General features: G+C 39.3%; 1 protein-coding gene across 2 annotated transcripts in view; it reads left to right on the top strand.

The window, feature by feature from the left end:
- The window catches only part of CLVS2 (clavesin 2), an 88,895-nt gene that overhangs the window by 54,285 nt on the left and 16,592 nt on the right, over positions 1–18,018 (top strand). For both annotated transcript variants that reach the window (XM_020887636.2, XM_070449882.1), the window contains exons 4-5: positions 4,549–4,659; positions 11,623–11,843. In XM_020887636.2, coding sequence (XP_020743295.1) covers positions 4,549–4,659; positions 11,623–11,843 — 332 coding nt within the window. The remainder of the gene's footprint in view (positions 1–4,548; positions 4,660–11,622; positions 11,844–18,018) is intronic.

Here is an 18,018-nt window from a genome sequence, read left to right as displayed (position 1 = left end):
TGGTTAAATAAATTGATAACTGTTGCTCATTCAGTTTTGTTCTAGAGATCAAAATGCTCACTCAGGAGTATATTTTAAAAGCGTACCAAGTAGTTCTGCTTTAGGTAGTGCTGTAGGTTAAAAATTCTTCAAGAATGCCCTGCCATGAAACACCAAAGTCTTGAATAAATCACAGTGAAAATATGTCTAGATGATCTGCTGAACTCTAGTGAACATAAGACAAGTCCCAGCGGAGACTAGCACACAGAGTCTATTTGAAAGAAAAAAGAATTTAAGTGAAGTTTGAATGGTTCTGCAGGTAAATGTTGACTGTAAGAACCTAGGTGGCACTAGTGGTAAAGAATCCACCTGCCAATGCAGGAGACAAGAGACGAGGGTTCAGTCCCTGGGTTGGAAAGATCTCCTGGAAGAGGGCATGGCAACCCACTCCAGTGTTCTTGCCTAGGAAAATTCCATGGGCAGAGGAACCTGGTGGGCTGCATTCCATGGGGCTGCAAAGAGTTGGATGCAGCTGAGCACACACACACACAAGAACCTAGAATTTTGGAGAGTAATGGTTGCTGGGGCTTTGGGGTTGGCAGGAGCAGGCGTGAGGCTTGCACACACTGAGGGCAAGTTGGTGACTGATGAGAACCTGCATTCCTCCAAGTGCTACATCCTTAGGGGAAGGTTGTGCTGGGAAAATCCCAGCTGGCCAGGAAACCTTCAAGGAAACCTGTCTGCCCCTCCCATGCGTGCTTGTTCAGTTGCTTCAGTTGTGTCCGACTCTCTGCGACCCCATGGACAATAGCTTGCCAAGCTCCTCGGTCCATGGGATTTTTCTGGCAAGAATACTGGAGTGGGTTGTCGTGTTCTTCTCCAGGGGATCTTCCCAACCCAGGGATCAAACCCTCATCTCCTGCTTCTCCTGCGTTGCAGACAGATTCCTTACTGCTGAGCCACCAGGGAAGTCTGCTGCTTCCATATTCAGGTATAAAAATAATAGTAGTAATAATAATATCAATATTGATAATGATGATGATAATAGTCTTCCCTGATAGTCTGAAGTAATAATTGTCTCATGTGTCTGACATTTGCATATACATACCTTCTACAGGCAGAGAAACTGTGAGATGAGAAATTAAATTAAAGCCAAACTAGGTTGATAGAACCTGGTAGGAGCTAATATAGATCTTGCCTGGAGAGAAGCATCCTCAAGATAGCTCTTTCAGGATTCCCAGTGATTAATAGTAGCCAAATATAAACTCACTGTAAACAAGATATCATGAACAAGGTCAGCAGAGACAGGCCCTCAAGGACTCAGAAGCAGAATACCTCTGAGTAAAATGGTTATGCTATCAAACAATGTTATTAATGATGGAATTACAATGAGCAAAGACCAAGCAACTAGCAAATTAAAGTGCCAAGAGAACCTATTTTATACTCATTAGATTGGCATTAGGAAAATTGACAATACCAAGTGTATGAGGAATAGCCAGAACTTTCCTGCATTACTGGTAGAAGGAAGAGTATAAATTGGTACAATTTAATCTCACCTCTTCTAACAGAAGAGGAACTAAAGACCTTCTTGATAAAGGTGAAAGGGGAGAGTGAAAAACCTGGCTTAAAACTCAACATTCAAAAAACTAAGATCATGGCATCCAGTCCTATCACTTCATGTCAAATAGATAGGGAAAAAGTGGAAACAGTGTCTGATTTTATATTCTTGGGCTCCAAAATCACTGCAGATGGTGACTGTAGCCACACAATTAAAAGACACTTGCTCCTTGAAGAAAAGCTTTGACCAACCTAGACAGCATAATAAAAAGCAGAGACATCACTTTCCCAACAAAGGTCCATCAAGTCAAAGCTATGGTTTTTCCAGTATTTATGTATGGATGTGAGAGTTGGACCATAAAGAAGGCTGATTGCCGAGGAATTGATGCTTTCAAAATCTGGTGCTGGAGAAGACTCCTGAGAGTCACATAGAGATCAAACCAGTCAATCTTAAAAGAGATCAACCTTGAATACTCACTGGAAGGACTAATGCTGAAGCTGAAGCTCCAATACTTTGGCCACCTGATGCGAAGAGCCGACTCATTGGAAAAGACCTTGATGCTCAGAAAGACTGAGCTCAAGACAGGAAGGAGGCTGCAGAGGATGAGATGGTTATATAGTGTCACTAACTTGATGGACATGAATTTGATCAAATTCTGGAAGATAGAGAAAGCCAGGAAAGCCTGGCATGGGGTCACAAAGAGTTGGACACGACTAAGCGACTGAAGAGCAACTATGCAATGGTGTGCTATACGATAGTAACAGTGAACTGTAGCTATGCACAAAATGTTTATATTTCAAATCCCACAAACCTCAGTAACACCATTATGTGATGACATTCACTGTGACATTTGTATAAGGTTTACATGGCGCCTGCTAAGTCACTTCAGTTGAGTCCGACTCTTTGTGACACTATGGACAGTAGCCCACCAGGCTCCTCTGTCCATGGGATTCTCTAGGTAAGAATACTAGAGTGGGTTACCATGCCCTCTTCTAGGGAATCTTCCCAACCCAAGGATCTAACTCGCATCTCCTGCAGCTCCTGCATTGCAGGCAGGTTTTTACTGCTGAGCCACCAGGGAAAGCCAGGTATATTTGTATATGTAGTATTCTTGCTTGAGAGAGGAGCTTGGTGAGCTACAGTTCATGGTCTCTCAAAGATTCGGACATGACTGAGCAACTAACACACATAGCAAAATAATAAAATATAAAAATAAATAAAATATGCAAAATTTAATAAATATGCTATTTATATATTCACAATATTTATAATATAAAATATAAGCAAAAGAAATGCTTATATTTGAAATAAAATATGAAATTTTAAAATGTGGGTAAGTGAAAGAATATGAAAATACAGTAAACTTCAAGGTTACCAGCACATTCTATTTCTTAAGCTGAATGGAAGGCACATTTTAGTATTCTTTTTACTGTATATACATTATTTATCTTCTTTTTATGTTTAAAAATGTCGTGATTTAAAAACAACTATGTCTTCTTTTCTACTTGATTCGTTTCTGTTTTGTAGTAATCTTTTGATGAATGAAAACCACAAATTTATAAAAGAAGTAAGACACTGACATAGAATAAGACACATTTTACCAATTTATTATTAGAAATACCGTGGTGTTTTCATAGTGTATTATTCTCAGAGATAGAAATTTCTTTTCCAAAAAAATGGTTGTTGACTCAAAAGCCAATGTACAAAATCACTAATTAATTTCTTATGCTCATAAATTGAAAGCGTTAGTTGTTCAGTCATTTCTGACTCTTTGCAACCCCATGGACTGGAGCCTGCTAGGCACTTCTGTCCTTGGAATTCTCCAGGCAAGAATACTGGAGTCACCAGCCATTCCCTTCTCCAGGGGATCTTTCCCACCTGGGGATCAAACCCAAGTCTCCTGCATTGCAGGCTAATTCTTTACTGTCTGAGCCATCCAAGGCCTTAATGCTCATGTGTTCCCTAAAAACAAAATAGTGTTTTCAAATCTTTTGAATCTTATTCAAGAGAAAATTTAAATTAAGAAAATAGATTTACAATTATTTCCGTTTCTTTTCTTTTGTTCCTATTTATGCTCTATGGAGTATCCAGAAATATGTTAATTACTATGATGCCACTCAAGAGAGACTTCTAGTGGATGGATTTTTAAAAGGAGACTTTTGTAGTCAGCTCAGCATGGAATTTTGAACCATCAGGTGCATTTATGCAGACTCTTAGGACTGTCAAATGTGTAATCTGTTTGATTTAAGGATTCTATTCAGATTTGGGGGTGGACTTGAGATGCATTTTTCAGTCACAGATAGGAAGAAAACACCTCTGCATCACTTCAGATGCAAATCTTGGACTGGAGAGTTCTTACTGAAAGAGAAGATGGCTTTGTGATAGCCCCATTTTCCTCCTGTAAGATGAGAATGGAGCATGTGAGTTCCATTTAACCTGACAAAATGCGTGTGCAAATTTTCTTACACTACACTTCCAGGTTTTTATTTTGCTTAAGCACATTTCATTTTTTTGGTAGCTGGAATAAGGAGAGTGTTCATAGTAAAGTTGATAATAAAGAGAATAAAATGAGTTTGATATGTGACAGTCCTTGCATTATAGATGTCTACATTGAAAATTAATAAAACATTTTAATTTAAATATAATTTAATACTCACATATCTAACATAGATTCATTGTGCAACAAATTTTTCAGGTCTTTTATTTATATTTCTTGGTTTATAATGACTGTCAGGAATTTGCAAGCTTGAAATGTGGCACTCTTAAAAACACTGAAATTCCTATCAACAACCGGTTCTTAAGAAAGATGTGCTTTGTTACATATTCCTTCAGTTTCCATGTGAAATTTACAGTGTTAATTGCAGTAAGGTTCTTTTTTCTTCTTCTCCTTTGCTATACAGATAATCTCATTTAAGTGTGTGAAATAACAAATTTGTTCCCTTAAGCTTCCCTTCACCTTCTTAATGTTTTAAAGCATGTTTTGATTTTTTCCCCCCTCCGTGTTGCTCTAGGATAGTTTTCCAGCACGATTTGGAGGAATTCATTTTGTTAACCAACCATGGTACATCCATGCCCTGTACACCGTGATCCGGCCTTTCCTGAAGGAGAAGACTCGGAAAAGGGTATTTGTTTGCTTCTTTGTTTTTTTTTTTGTTTGTTTCCTTTCTGCTTCCCATTCAATAAATTCTCATGCATACTGTGTGTATAATGCTTGCTACAGCAAAAGTGTGCTTCTATACTGAATATAACTATTTAACATAAAAGATATTTTACAAAATTTAAAACCTTGTGATTAATGCTGAACAGTGTATCTGTGAAAGAAATATTTAAAAACTAACTCTCTTGCTTTTCCACAAATGGGGAGAAACATTTTAGCACATTCATCATATATTAAAGCCTCAGTTTAAAAGTAAAAAAAAAAAAAAATTATGCCATGTTACTGTATTGTTATTGGTACACTTAGTTTCAAGCAGCGTTTAGACAGAAGTTTTTTATATGTTGATAAATGGGTGTTAGTTATTTCACAATATGTATTGCATTATATATGGTGAATTTTGTGATATTTAATATAATTTTGTAGTGATTGTCATGAGCAATCATACATTACAGACAGAATGTCCATGTGTAGAAATTTTAATATTTCTTTAAATTACAGATTAATTGAATTCCAAGATTTAGTTTTATCCAACAACTAGGATATTCAAAGGATGTTCCAAAATAATCATTTTCCTGAGAATATAAAAATTTATGTAACTCATTTAACACAGTGCATGTGCTCAATCACTCAGCTGTGTCCGACTCTTTATGACTCCATGGACTGTAGCCCACCAGGCTCCTCTGTCCATGGAACTTTTTTGGACAAGAATACGAAGCAGATTTCCATTTCCTCCTCCAGGGGATCTTCCTGACCCAGGGGTGGAACCTGCATCTCTTGTGTCTCCTGCCTTGGCAGAGGGGGTTCTTTACCAATGTGGCACCTGGGAAGCCCCCAAACTACAATACCGAACACATTAATCATTATGATGATTTTAAAGTGCATTTAATATACATTATTTCATCTTATCCTGCAAACATCTCTGAAAAGTATGATTAGTAGCATCATTTTCTATTTCAAAGCTGAGGAAAGTAAGTTTTAGGATGGATAAATAACTTGCTTACTCATTTACACAGCTGTAAAGTTGTAGAGTTAACATTTGAATCCAAATAGCTTTGCATTTAGAGATATTTTTACCACTGTGCTGTGACCAATTTTCAAATGATTAGTTCCACAGTAAAATATAGTTACTTCTAAATCCATGCAGAAGATAATTTCCCATATTTCTCAGTGAATGAGAAGGCACTTTGGGTAGTTTAGTGCCATAAAGCCTTACTGTAAGTGTGAAAGTGAAGTCATTGTTTTAGGTGTGTGTTGGTTTCAAACATTTGTGAACAGAGAGTTTTCTGCTTATGAATTTGTTGAATATGTTTTAGTAATTTAGGAGAAGAATTCTGTAGACAATGATAATTTATATCAGGAATTATTTCTATCACCAAGATTCAAGTTAATTTGTTGTTGTTCAGCCGCTAAGTCATATCTGACTCTTTGTGACTCCATGGACTGCAGCATGCCAGGCTTCCCTGTCCTTCAGTATCTCCCGGAGTTTGCTCAAACTCCTGTCCATTGAGTCAATGATGCCATCCAACCATCTCATCTTCTGTTGCCCCCTTCTTTTCCTGCTCTCAATCTTTGCCAGCATCAGAGTCTTTTCCAATGAATCAGCTCTTCGTATCAGGTAGCCAGAATATTGGAGTTTCAGCTTCAGCATCAGTCCTTCCAATGAGTATTTGTAAATCAAGTTGATTTACAATTTACAGTTCAAAACAATGGATTGACATGCCTCAGAAATAACACTTTCAAGCAATCTTTTGTGAAGGGATGATCAGGTGATCCAAAGTACCTGCTGGGGTTTTTAGTACAAATTATACCAGTGAACGCTAATGTAGCAATCACTCTACACCACATGCTGTTCTAAGTGCTTTCAATATGTTAACTCATTTAGTCCTTCCAACAAGGCTTTAGGGTAAGCATTATTATTTTTCTCCTTTTATAGATGGGAAAATGAGGCATGGAAAGTGAAACCATTTGCTCTAAATCTCAGCTAGGAGATAGTAGAACTGAAAATGCGGATTTACTGGGAAGACTGTTCCAGGTTCAGGAGTAGCAGAGGCAGTGGTTCTTGGGTAGAAACAAGCCTGGAATATTTGGCAAAGAGCAGGAGGCCTTCCCAGGTGGCACTAGTGGTAAAGAACCTGCCTACCAGTGTAGGAGACATAAGAGACATGAGTTCAATCCCTGGGCCAGGAAGATCCCTGGAGGAGGGCATGGCAACCCACTCCAGTATTCTTGCCTGGAGAATCCCATGGACAGAGGAGCCTGGTGGGCTACAGCCCATAGGGTCCAAAGAGCTGGACACAACTGAAGCGAGTTAGCACACAAGGAGGCCAGAAATGTTGGAGCTGAATGAGCTATTAGAGAGGATAGTAGGGCGTTGGATGGGTGGGAACGTGGTGTGCCAGCTCTTGGAGGGCCTTGCACACTGCCATCAGATCTGGGCTTTCAGTCAGAGTGAAATGAGTAGCATTTAAAAGACTGAGTTCAGGGTTGACTTGTTGTGACATTATTTTGACATGATTCTGCTCTGTTGAAAAGACTGGAGAGTGTCAAATCTATAAAACGAGGAAAGCTCTAGGTTTGGGAGTTATTTGGTGGAATTTGATGATTTTGACAATGCCTAGAAGAAGACATTGCGGGCACTATTCTAGATGGAAGTGAAGCATTTGAATTTTACCATTTTAATGAAAACTACATGATTTAGGAATTTTTGTATGAGAAAATAATAAATTAAAACACCCTTAATTTCTGCTTATATAATCAATGCAAAATGCATTATTGTTATATTTCCTTCCTGGAATCCCACGTGATTCAGCCTTACAGTATTACTCAAGCACCTTATAATGCAGATGCTATAAATTTATGTTCTGAAAAGCTGGTAAAAGAAAACCTAAAGAAAAGTTGTGAATCATCTTTTACAAATGGACATTTAGTTCTTCAGTTTCTTAAATTAAAGCAGACTTTGAGTTTCCAACATGCTGGGCTGATGGGAATGTCCACCTTAAGTGTTACAGAGATCCCTTCTCAAAATTTCACCAATGTCTGGATTATTTCGTGTATAGCCAAATTTACAATCCATCATGGCCACTTTTGATGTGTTCACTGTTCAAACTAATATTAGTTTCTTGAATTAAGGTCTCTTTTTGGGCCCAAGCATCTTTATTGATGTTAGAATCCAATGACTAGGTTTCAATCCGCTATCCCAGTGAACTTTTTAGCTGGTCCATGGACGTGGTCCTGCCAGACCCCAAGAGCTGACAGGAAACTGATTTTCCTACTAGTTGTCACAGCTTCTACTTCTTCCTCAGTATCATGGACTTTCTCTTCTACTCCTTGCTAATTCTTAAAAATATTTTACCTTCCTCTTCCTATAATTATGGTCTCCTACCATAATCTCTTTAATGGCACAGTTTAGGAAAATAAAATCTTAAGCTTTAAAAATTTTTAATTAAAAAATTCAGCCTAAGTATAATTGTAAGGTAATCTGAGGCAAAAGAGCCCCTAAGGACCAGACTTCTTGAGTGAAATGGAGGAAGAAAAATATATAAGGGGGAGAATGTAGTAAAACTTCAATAAGATGAGACAAATGTGTGTATGGATGCTCCAGCAGATGAGTCGCAGGAGATGTTTCACTGAAAGTGTTCATAGAGGATCTTAAAGGATTTACTCCAAGAGAAAGGAGAAGCCAATGGGGGATTGTGAGCAGACTAATATAACCTGGCTGATGTTTTGACACGGTCCTTCTGGCTGCTGTGTTGAGAGTAGCGTCCTGGTGGCAAGAGTGAAGGTAAGGAGAGCAGCTAGGAGGCTAGTGCAGTAATACAGTGGAAAGGGTGATAGGAATTGAGTTAGGGTTGTAACAGTGGAGTTGTTCAGATGTTTGAGTTCAGGATAGATTTTGGAGGTAGTACCAAAAGAATTTACTGACAACTCAATGAGAGAAGTAAAAGATGAGTCAGAGGTTTTGGCCTGAGTAACTAGAAGCATATTTGTACCATTAGCTGACCTTGAAAATAAGGAGAATCTGATTTAGGGGAGAAAGTTATAAGTTCTGTTTTGAATATGACATGTTTGAGGTGCCCATTGATCATTTAAGTGGAGGTGTGACACAGAGAGTAAAAGCAGTAATATGGAGTTCAAAAGAGAGATCTGGATTCAGGATACACATTTTCGGTGTATAGGACGATATTTAAACCATGTATTTGTTCAGTACTAAGTCATGTCTGATTCTTTGTGACCCCATGAATGGCAGCACGTGAGCCTTCCCTGTCCTTCAGTTTCCCAGAGTTTGCTCAAACTGATGTCCATTGAGTTGGTGATGCCATCCGACCATCTCATCCTCTGTTATCCTCTTCTCCTCCTGCCCTCAGTGTTTCCCAGTATCAGGGTCTTTTCCAATGAGTGGGCTCTTCGAATCAGGTGGCCAAAGGATTGGAGTTTCAGCTTCAGCATCAGCCCTTCCAATTCAGGGTTGATTTCCAAATTACCTGAGTGCAGATAGAGAAGATAATAAATCCAAGAACTGAAGCCTGAAGCTCTCTGATGTTAAGATATTGCAGAAGTGGAACAACCAGCAAAATGGACTGAAGAAGGCATCTATCAGATAATAGGAAACCAAGAGATCCTGGGAGAAAATTTTCATTGAGGAGAATCATCTACTCTACCCAGTGCTACTGAGAGTTTAAGAAAAATAAGGATACAGAATTATTCGACACTGAATTTAGCAGTGAGAAGGATCTTGACAAGAGCTATTTCCGTTGTAGTGGTGGGAGGCAAACCTATTTGGATTGGATTCAGGAAAAATGGGACAAATGTACTTGGGCAATGAATATAGATAATTCCTTTGTTGAGTTTTGCAGTAAGAGGAAGGAGAAAATAGGATAATAACTAGAAATAGAAGCAGGATCAAGATAGGTTTAATGTATCTGTATGGGGAGGGGGAAGCAAGAGTAGAGTTGCTATGTTTGTTCTTTGATGGAAAACATGCAGAACAAAGAGGAAATCTGATGATGTGAGAGAGACAAGAGATAATTGCTTGGGAAATATAACTGAGTGGAAGAGAGGATGAATTCTAGTGCACAGGTGGAGGGGTTGGCCTTTGTAGAGTGTATTCTTCCATTGTGCTGAGAGCAAAGGCAAAGCATATGGACACAGATGCTAGTGGGTGGATCTCATCTGGTTGCCCTGTTTTTTTTCTGGGAAAGAGGAAATAAGGCCAAAGCTGAGAGTGATGTTGAGGGAGGAGGTAGCAGAGTGTTGGCAAAAAGAGAAGAAGTAGTGTGAATTACATTTACTTTTCTATGGATTTATCACCATAACTCTTGCATGACTTGAAAGAGAAGGTTTCTGATGTGAAGCAACATGTCTGATGAAAGAAAGTTTGTATACCTAATAAAGTAGGGATTTCAGGCACTAGAATTTCATCTTCCCAGGAAAATTATAGGGGTGTGTGTGTTTTCCTAGGCTGTTGTGCTCTGTAAATAGGAGCGGGAAGGTGGAAAATTTGCAAATAACCTGATTTAACTTGGGTCAGAAAGTATTTTCCACCTCTGTAATATTATGTATTCCACCAGCCACGTGCTGTGATCGTTTTGGCCAGTACCTTCTCTCACATGCTTTTATACCCTTCCATAATTTATTAGTATTACTTGTTGATTGGTGATTCCCATTCTTCTCATTTTATTTGAAATAGACTAGGGCTTCCCTGGTAGATCAGATGGTAAAGCGTCTGCCTGCAATGCGGGAGACCCGGCTTCAATCCCTGGGTCGGGAAGATCCCCTGGAGAAGGAAATGGCACCCCACTCCAGTACTCTTGCCTGGAAAATCCCATGGACCGAGGAGCCTGGTGGACTACAGAGTTGGACATGACTGAGTGACTAAGAACATGCACACATAGTCTTTGTTTTCCAAAATATTTATTTAAGTGGATTCTAAAAGTATGGAAATCAAGATGAATGTCTTAGCTCATTCATCTTGAACCTGAAATATGAGATTATTTCTAAGCCACTTATAAGCTATAATCTTTAAATAAATATATAAATCTATATAAGATGACAGTAGTACTTTATTCGAGAAGGCTGATCTGCAGTTTTGAGATTGATATAAAAGAAGAGAAAAGGGGTGGCTATTTAGGGAGAAACGCATCTTGACTATGTAGCTTAAGTGGTCCTCCAAATTAACAAAAAGCTCTGTGTAGCCAGTAATAACAATGATTAACATATACACACAGCTTTACAGTTGCAACTCATTCCATTTACGATTTGAATGAGAAGCATGGAAATCTGTAGCAGAGAAGATGCTGGCAACATTACAGGACATAACTCCTTTGGGATGTGACTCTCAGTCAACCTTTCATTGTGATGATGCTAATCTACTTTTATTTACATCACATACTTTGCATTATAAAGCAGTAATTTAGTGGTTACCGTATTCTTATTTTTATTGATCATAACGACAAAGCCATACTGGTGACAGCTTTGGGGTTCAATAACTTGAATGGGCTCAGCAGTTGATGAGTTCCTCATGAGAAAAGTCTGTTTTAATAGCGTTCATTATGCTCATCATCAGCTTTGCACAACTAACACCAGGATGATGTACAGATCGAAGTAGGCACATTAGATTCTGCTCATGTTCTCAGCTTTGAAGCAGGAAACGAAATTTCCAGTTCTAGTTCTTTAAAAATGATCTGACCTTCTAGAAGCTACTTAAAGTCCCTGAGCCTCAGGATTTTTATATGAAATATTAGGATTATGATACCAGCCTGCCTGTTTCACAGAGTAGAAGAGAGGCTTAAATATGTTAACAGACATGGAAAACTCTTGTTTTGGGTCCTTCTATCCTCAATCCCTCCTCCTACCCTACCCCAGTCCCTGGCATCTACCTGATATTTATTCTTCTCTGTGTGTTTTCCCCACCCTCTTCTTGTGTTTGTAGATATTTTTGCATGGTAACAACCTGAACAGTCTACACCAACTAATTCATCCTGAGATTCTGCCCTCTGAGTTTGGAGGAATGCTTCCCCCTTACGACATGGGCACCTGGGCAAGAACACTGCTGGACCATGAGTATGATGATGACAGTGAATACAATGTGGACTCCTATAGCATGCCTGTCAAGGAGGTAGAGAAGGAGCTCTCCCCCAAGTCCATGAAGAGGTGAGCTGGGGGTACCTGGGAAGTGGGCCGGGCCAGGGTGGGGATGCTTGATGCAACTCCAGATTTTATATTTTTCTAAAGTAGATACTTGGTGGGATTTTAAAGCCTTTCATGCTCCTGTGTTTGGATGTCTAGGAGTTTTGAGTCAAAGATAAAGTCATTCGAGGTAACCTCAGCTCAGAGTTCTGCTCCAGATTCATAGAGAGTCTAGCTGGCTTCTTAGAAGTCGCCCAATCCAGTGGCTTTTCAAACGGTACTTTCAGGTTCTGGTTGTGTCTCAGGGCAAGTGGGGTGGTGTGGGGACGGTGCCCCTCTCCACTGTGGTGAGACTATCTAAACAATTGTTTTGGACTTCTGTGTAAGATTTCATTTGAAGAAAGGGATCCATAGCAAGCACATGCATACACACACACTTCAAACATTATCATTCAAAGCTTCTGTTCCTTTTTCAGTATCTGTGCCAGGTTTCTGTTTAAACATTTCTATCTAGCCATTCCTGGGGCAAAACCTTCTGTTTCCCTACGGCTTTAATCTTTACAGAATTCAGTGTTGAGAATATCTAATTTTCTGCTTTGACTCTATGGTGTTATTAGGCCTGTTTTCTCTCAATGAATGTGTATTTATTCAACACATGCTCTGTAATAGAAGCTTTCCTAAATGTTTTGGATTCAGTGTGTATAAAACATATGTCCTGCCATAGTCTACTGGTGATTGAGGGCAGGGGGGTTGCTAGACAGATGCAAATGCAGAACTGACTCTGTGTTTGCGTTCTGTAGCAAACCAGAGACTTCTAATTCTCATGCTACCCCAGGCTGTACCAGCCCAGGCTTCATTTGGATAATGGCAACAAATATTATTTCTTGGTTGATTTCCCATCCTGGAAATACAGAAACCACAGCTCCTACAAGTTTTCTTCACCTATTAGTTCAGGGAGGACCCAAGAGCATCTTACATGTCATCCCCAGCGTTGTCTTACATCCTTCTCTGATGACAGTCTTGTGGTCTTTCAGTTACCACCGACTCATGCAGTGACAACCCTGTTGTTTTAGACTGGCCTCTTTTATTTGTTGCTGTTGCTGGTGCTGGGGTGTGTGTGTGTGTGTGTGTGTGAGTGTGTGTGTGTCTGTGATGCCTTTCTCTCCCAGATTTCTCCACAACAACTTGGACAAAATGGGACAGTCAGTGACATCTCCAGCTTTAATTTCTCCATTAATCGACAAGATTATGTTTAAATGAAGTTTGGGCTTCTCAACTCATTTCCCTTTAAAACAATTCTTCCTAATTTGAGTTTTATGCTCTACTAAAAGGGTTCATTAATGGGCTCTCAAAGGAGTCTATTAAGTGCTAAAAGTTGTGTTAAAAACTGTGTGTGTGTATATGTATGTATACATATATATATGTGTGTGTGTGTGTGTGTGTGTGTGTATATTTCCCCAGTGGCTAGGAGGGTAGAGATTCTGTCTACAGTGCAGGACACCTGGAGAAGGGCATGGCAACCCACTCCAGTATTCTTGCCTGGAGAATTCCATGGATGGAGGAGCCTGGTGGGCTAGTCCATGGGGTCGCAAATAGTCAGACACTAATGAGTGGCTAACATATACACACACATATATGTGTGTGTGTTTGTGTATATGGTGCATTTTTTTCTGGAGAGAAGGCATGTTTCATCACATTCTCAAAGTTTTCTAAGAAAAAAATGGTTAAAAGTCATTGCCTAAGAATAGGTTCCTTCTGATAAAAATAAAAATCCTGATAATGATAATTATTACAATCTATCATTTATTACCAACTTCTCATGAGTTAGGCGCTTGTGTACTGTGCTTAGCTGTTCAGTCATGTCCGACTCTTTGCGACCCCATGGACTGTGGCCTGCCAGGCTCCTCTGTCCATGGGAATTCTCCAGGCAAGAATACGGGAGTAGGTTGTCATGCCCTCCTCCAGGGGAATCTTCCCAGTCCCAGGGATCGAGCCCAGGTCTCCTGCATTGCAGGTGAATTCTTTACCGTATGAGCCGCCAGGAAGCCCAAGAATACTGGAGTGGGTAGCCTATCCCTTCTCCAGGGGGACTTCCCAAAGCAGAAATTGAACCAGGGTCTCCTGCATTGCAGGCAGATTCTTTAGCAGCTGAGCTACCAGGGAATCCCTGAGTTAAGCCTTTATGAGGTACTTTTTTTTGGTAAAATTCATTTAGGTTTCATAGCAACCCTATTAAACAGATATTTGTATCCCCCAAGTCGCATAGTCTATATGTAATGGAACAGGATTCCAGTCTATGAGGTACAGAGTCTTCCACGTTGTGAATATAACTCTTTTCCACTCTTCTGTAACAGCATGACACAGGGTGCCTTCACGCTAGAACTGAGCTATCGGAGGATTTAGAGACAGCTCTCATAGGTGTCCTCAGGTTTTTTCCCTTGCCAGCTAGCGATGCTCATTTCCTTCAGCCCCTCCTTCTGTGACTTGTTAACTAGTGCAGTCCCTTCCTCTGAGCATTCTTCTCTCCGTACCCTCTGCGGCCTTAGCTGTATCCTCATCACCTGCACTTCCTCCAAAATTTCTTACCTGCTGTCTTTGCCTCTACCCTAATCCTTCTCCATTTATTATCTGTGTGTCAATCAAAATAGTATTTTTAAAATGTAAATCGGATCATTTCACTTCTCTGCTTTGAATTTTTAAATGACTATTAATTATACAATGCATGCAATCAATTTCATATTGTGACTTACAATATGCTGCATAATCTGCCTCTCCCTACCTCTTTCCTCCAAGTTTATCTCCCTTTTCTCTCCACCTTTCAGACACAGCATTTTTCTTTATTCTTCTTCAGCCTCTGCTTGGAATGCCCTTTTCCTCTATCTTCGATTGGCTGGCCCCAGTCAGAGGTCACCTCCTCCAGAAGGTCTTTTGGTTAGTCACCAGGTCTTAATAAGCTCTACTCTGTATTCTAGCCACTTCCAATCAATCATCTCCTTTATTTTCTTTATAGCTCATTATTAGCCTGTGAAATAATTGATTTGATTTAATTATTTATCCCTTTCATCCTGCCATGTAAGCTTCAGGGAGACTTCAGTGGCTTTGTCTATCCTGTTCTCTCCTGAATCTTCAGTGCCTGGAGTAGAGTGTGGTGCACAAAGGATGCTCACGAAGTACCAGTCAGAGGAATGAAGCAGTTCTCTGTGTCTGTCAGTGGCCCCTTCTAAGTGCAGTGTTTGGAAAGGTAGAGGTGACATCTGATGCTATCGCTGCTTCCGTTGAGATTCCAGAATCCCTGACTTTGCAGTGTAGACTTCATTGGTTTCCTTTGTTTATTGTTGTCACTGTCTCGGTCGTTCAGGCAGCCAGGGTGCATTGCTGACTCATACTGAGCTCCTTAAACTAGTCTCCTTACTTCTAGACCTTTATCCTCATAATTCTCTATTTCTATACTTAGCTCTTTCTTCTAAGCACATTATTTTAATTGATTGACATCATCTTGTTAGATTTGGTTCCGGCGATCCACCTTTTGAAGTCTTTTTGGATCCTGCTTCTCTTTTCCAATTAATTAGGCCATTATGTCCCCTGCAGACTTGGCTCATAGCATGATGACTTCCCCAACCCCAAGTTTCTTGCTGATTGGATTTTCAGACATGGGCAGATTGGAATTTCAGACACGCTTTGTTTGGTATAGGTTTTGCATCCTGTGAAGCTTATATGGTTCTATTTGAAAACTCCTGAAGAACGAGATCAAGAGAGTTGTTTCACATGATTTTTATCTTCTCTCTGGAAGGGAATAGCAGTTCCCCATCAAGGATGGGAGAAAACTGTTTCTAGATTTCACCTTTCCTTCATTTTCTTTTCCAGTTTTATGTCATTTTTAGATTGAGAAGGGGAAAAAATCATTCCTTCACAAATGGGTCATAGATAGCTATTCCTTCGGGTGAATTCAGCTTCTTGTATAGGGAGAAGAAATGGCAACCCACTTCAGTATTCTCACCTGTAAAATCCCCTCGACAGAGGAGCCTGGCAGGCTGCAGTCCATGGGGTCTCAAAGAGTTGGACTTGACTGTGCAACTGAGCATGATAGGAAGAAGATTATGTTCTGTGTAAATTTGTGGAGAGATAGCATAATCAAGTGAAAGAATACAAAGCTCATTAGATTATGGGTAATATGTGCTTCCACTTAATTAAATAATATTCAGCATCTATTGTTACTACCTGTCAAACCCTGCCTAATGTTTTATATATATCAACTCCTTTGCTTTCCTAAACAACTAATAAGGTGATACTGTATCCATCTTATTGATGAGGAAACCCTGATACAGAGAAGGTAAGTAACTTCTACATGTTCCATAGCTACAAAACCACAATGCTAATATTGGAACACAGGCAGTAGTATTCTATAAGTCATTTCTTTAACTGCTACCATATACTATTTGCCAGAATTAATGGTGGGGATTATGCATTATTGCACTTGATCCTTAGTACATCTGTATGATGTAGATGGTATTTTCCCCATTTCACAAGTAAGGGAACAAAATCTTAGGACATTTAAATAGCCTCCAGTTGGTCACGGAACTAGTAAATCACAGGAAGTGCAATTGGAATCCATTTCTGTCCAAAAATCTAGTCTTTCAAACACTAAGGTATAGCACAATATTGTAAATGCATAATAAATGAGTAAATGATACCTGGATAATTAAAGTTAAGCTACAGGTTTTCATGGGAAAAAGTTATTCATTGAAAGACAGCAGAGCCTGGAGACTAAGATGTACTATGAGTTAATGACAGATAGCTTCCTCTATTGTAGTTGAAAAAGACCAATTCAATAACCAATCACGCGCAAATAACCCTGTTGTTTTGTACAAGAGGCCAAAAGGAAAGTCTGGACTAAAACAACAGTATACTTGGGACAATTAAACACCAAAAAAATCTTAATCAGAAATTGTTTCTTTCTGTCTTATTTTATTGAGGAATTTCTCTGCATATGGAGCCAGCAGCATTCATAATTGGACAAATCTAACATCTGTAGTACATGATAAAAACAAACTAGAAACTTAATCCCAGGTTGAATAGTGCACTGCAATTTAAAATATTTTATTAAAATTGCCATGAAAGAAAGAAAGAAAGTGAAGTTGCTCAGTCGTGTCTGACTTTGCGACCTCATGGACTGTAGCCTATCAGGCTCCTCCGCCCGTGGGATTTTCCAGGCAAGAGTACTGGAGTGGGTTGCTGTTTCCTTCTCCAGGGGATCCTCCTGACCCAGGGTTTGAACCCAGGTCTCCTGCATTGCAAGCAGACGCTTTACCATCTGATCCACCAAAGTGGTTAAGGAAAGTAACAATATGTAATACGTGTGTATGTGTGTGTGTGTACAATGTGTGTTTTAATAGAACATTATGTTTAGCAAATGCTAAATGTGTAGACTCTATGCTGTCTGAAGAGCTTTGGTGTGTACTTAATATTATTAGGATGTACCTCAACATTTGTATATTTCGTGCGATTTTACAATAACTTTTCTGTAAAGAATTTTTTTCTTCACAGGATAAATTGCTTTAACTTCATCACCCTCCAGTTTGAATGCTTGACATCCAGCTTCTTTCAGTTTGGAAAGTATTTATTGGATAAGAGTTAAGACATTGAAATCCTCCTGTGTCACAGGCTCTGTGATACACATTGTGTCTGTAGCAAGGAGAGACACGGATAAAGTCCCTGCTCATGGAACTTACAGTCCAGTGGACACTAGTTGTCAGGTTAACACCCTAGTGCAGGACATTAAATGTCCTGCATATTTTAGCATGGATTCACCTTGGGGGAACAATTATTTCAGTTGAGTCTAAGAAAAATAATGTTACAGGTCTAATTATTAAGTGTTTTGTGCAGTTGTCAATTGTGCTAAAGTCTATTTTATTCATATATTCTTTTCTAAGATAAATTATCATTGCTCCTTTCCCTCTTTCTTTCTCTCTCTCCTGCACAGACACACAGACACACACAGACACACACACACACCACATTCAACTGTGGCTAGTCTCCATTCTGATTTATGCATCTAATACCTATTATTGAGATAAAACAGTGAAAATGACTTAGAAAATAAACCTCCTGATATAACTGTTCTCACCTTCTTCATTCTCTCTTTAGAAATGAATTTAAGTTTATTTAAATGAAAGAGTCGATTTATCAGTTAATCTTGTAA

This window comes from Odocoileus virginianus, chromosome 19 (assembly GCF_023699985.2).
Source record: "Odocoileus virginianus isolate 20LAN1187 ecotype Illinois chromosome 19, Ovbor_1.2, whole genome shotgun sequence".
NCBI lineage: Eukaryota > Metazoa > Chordata > Mammalia > Artiodactyla > Cervidae > Odocoileus > Odocoileus virginianus.
Note: the sequence above shows the minus strand (reverse complement) of the source record. Positions and strands in the feature narration are given on the sequence as shown.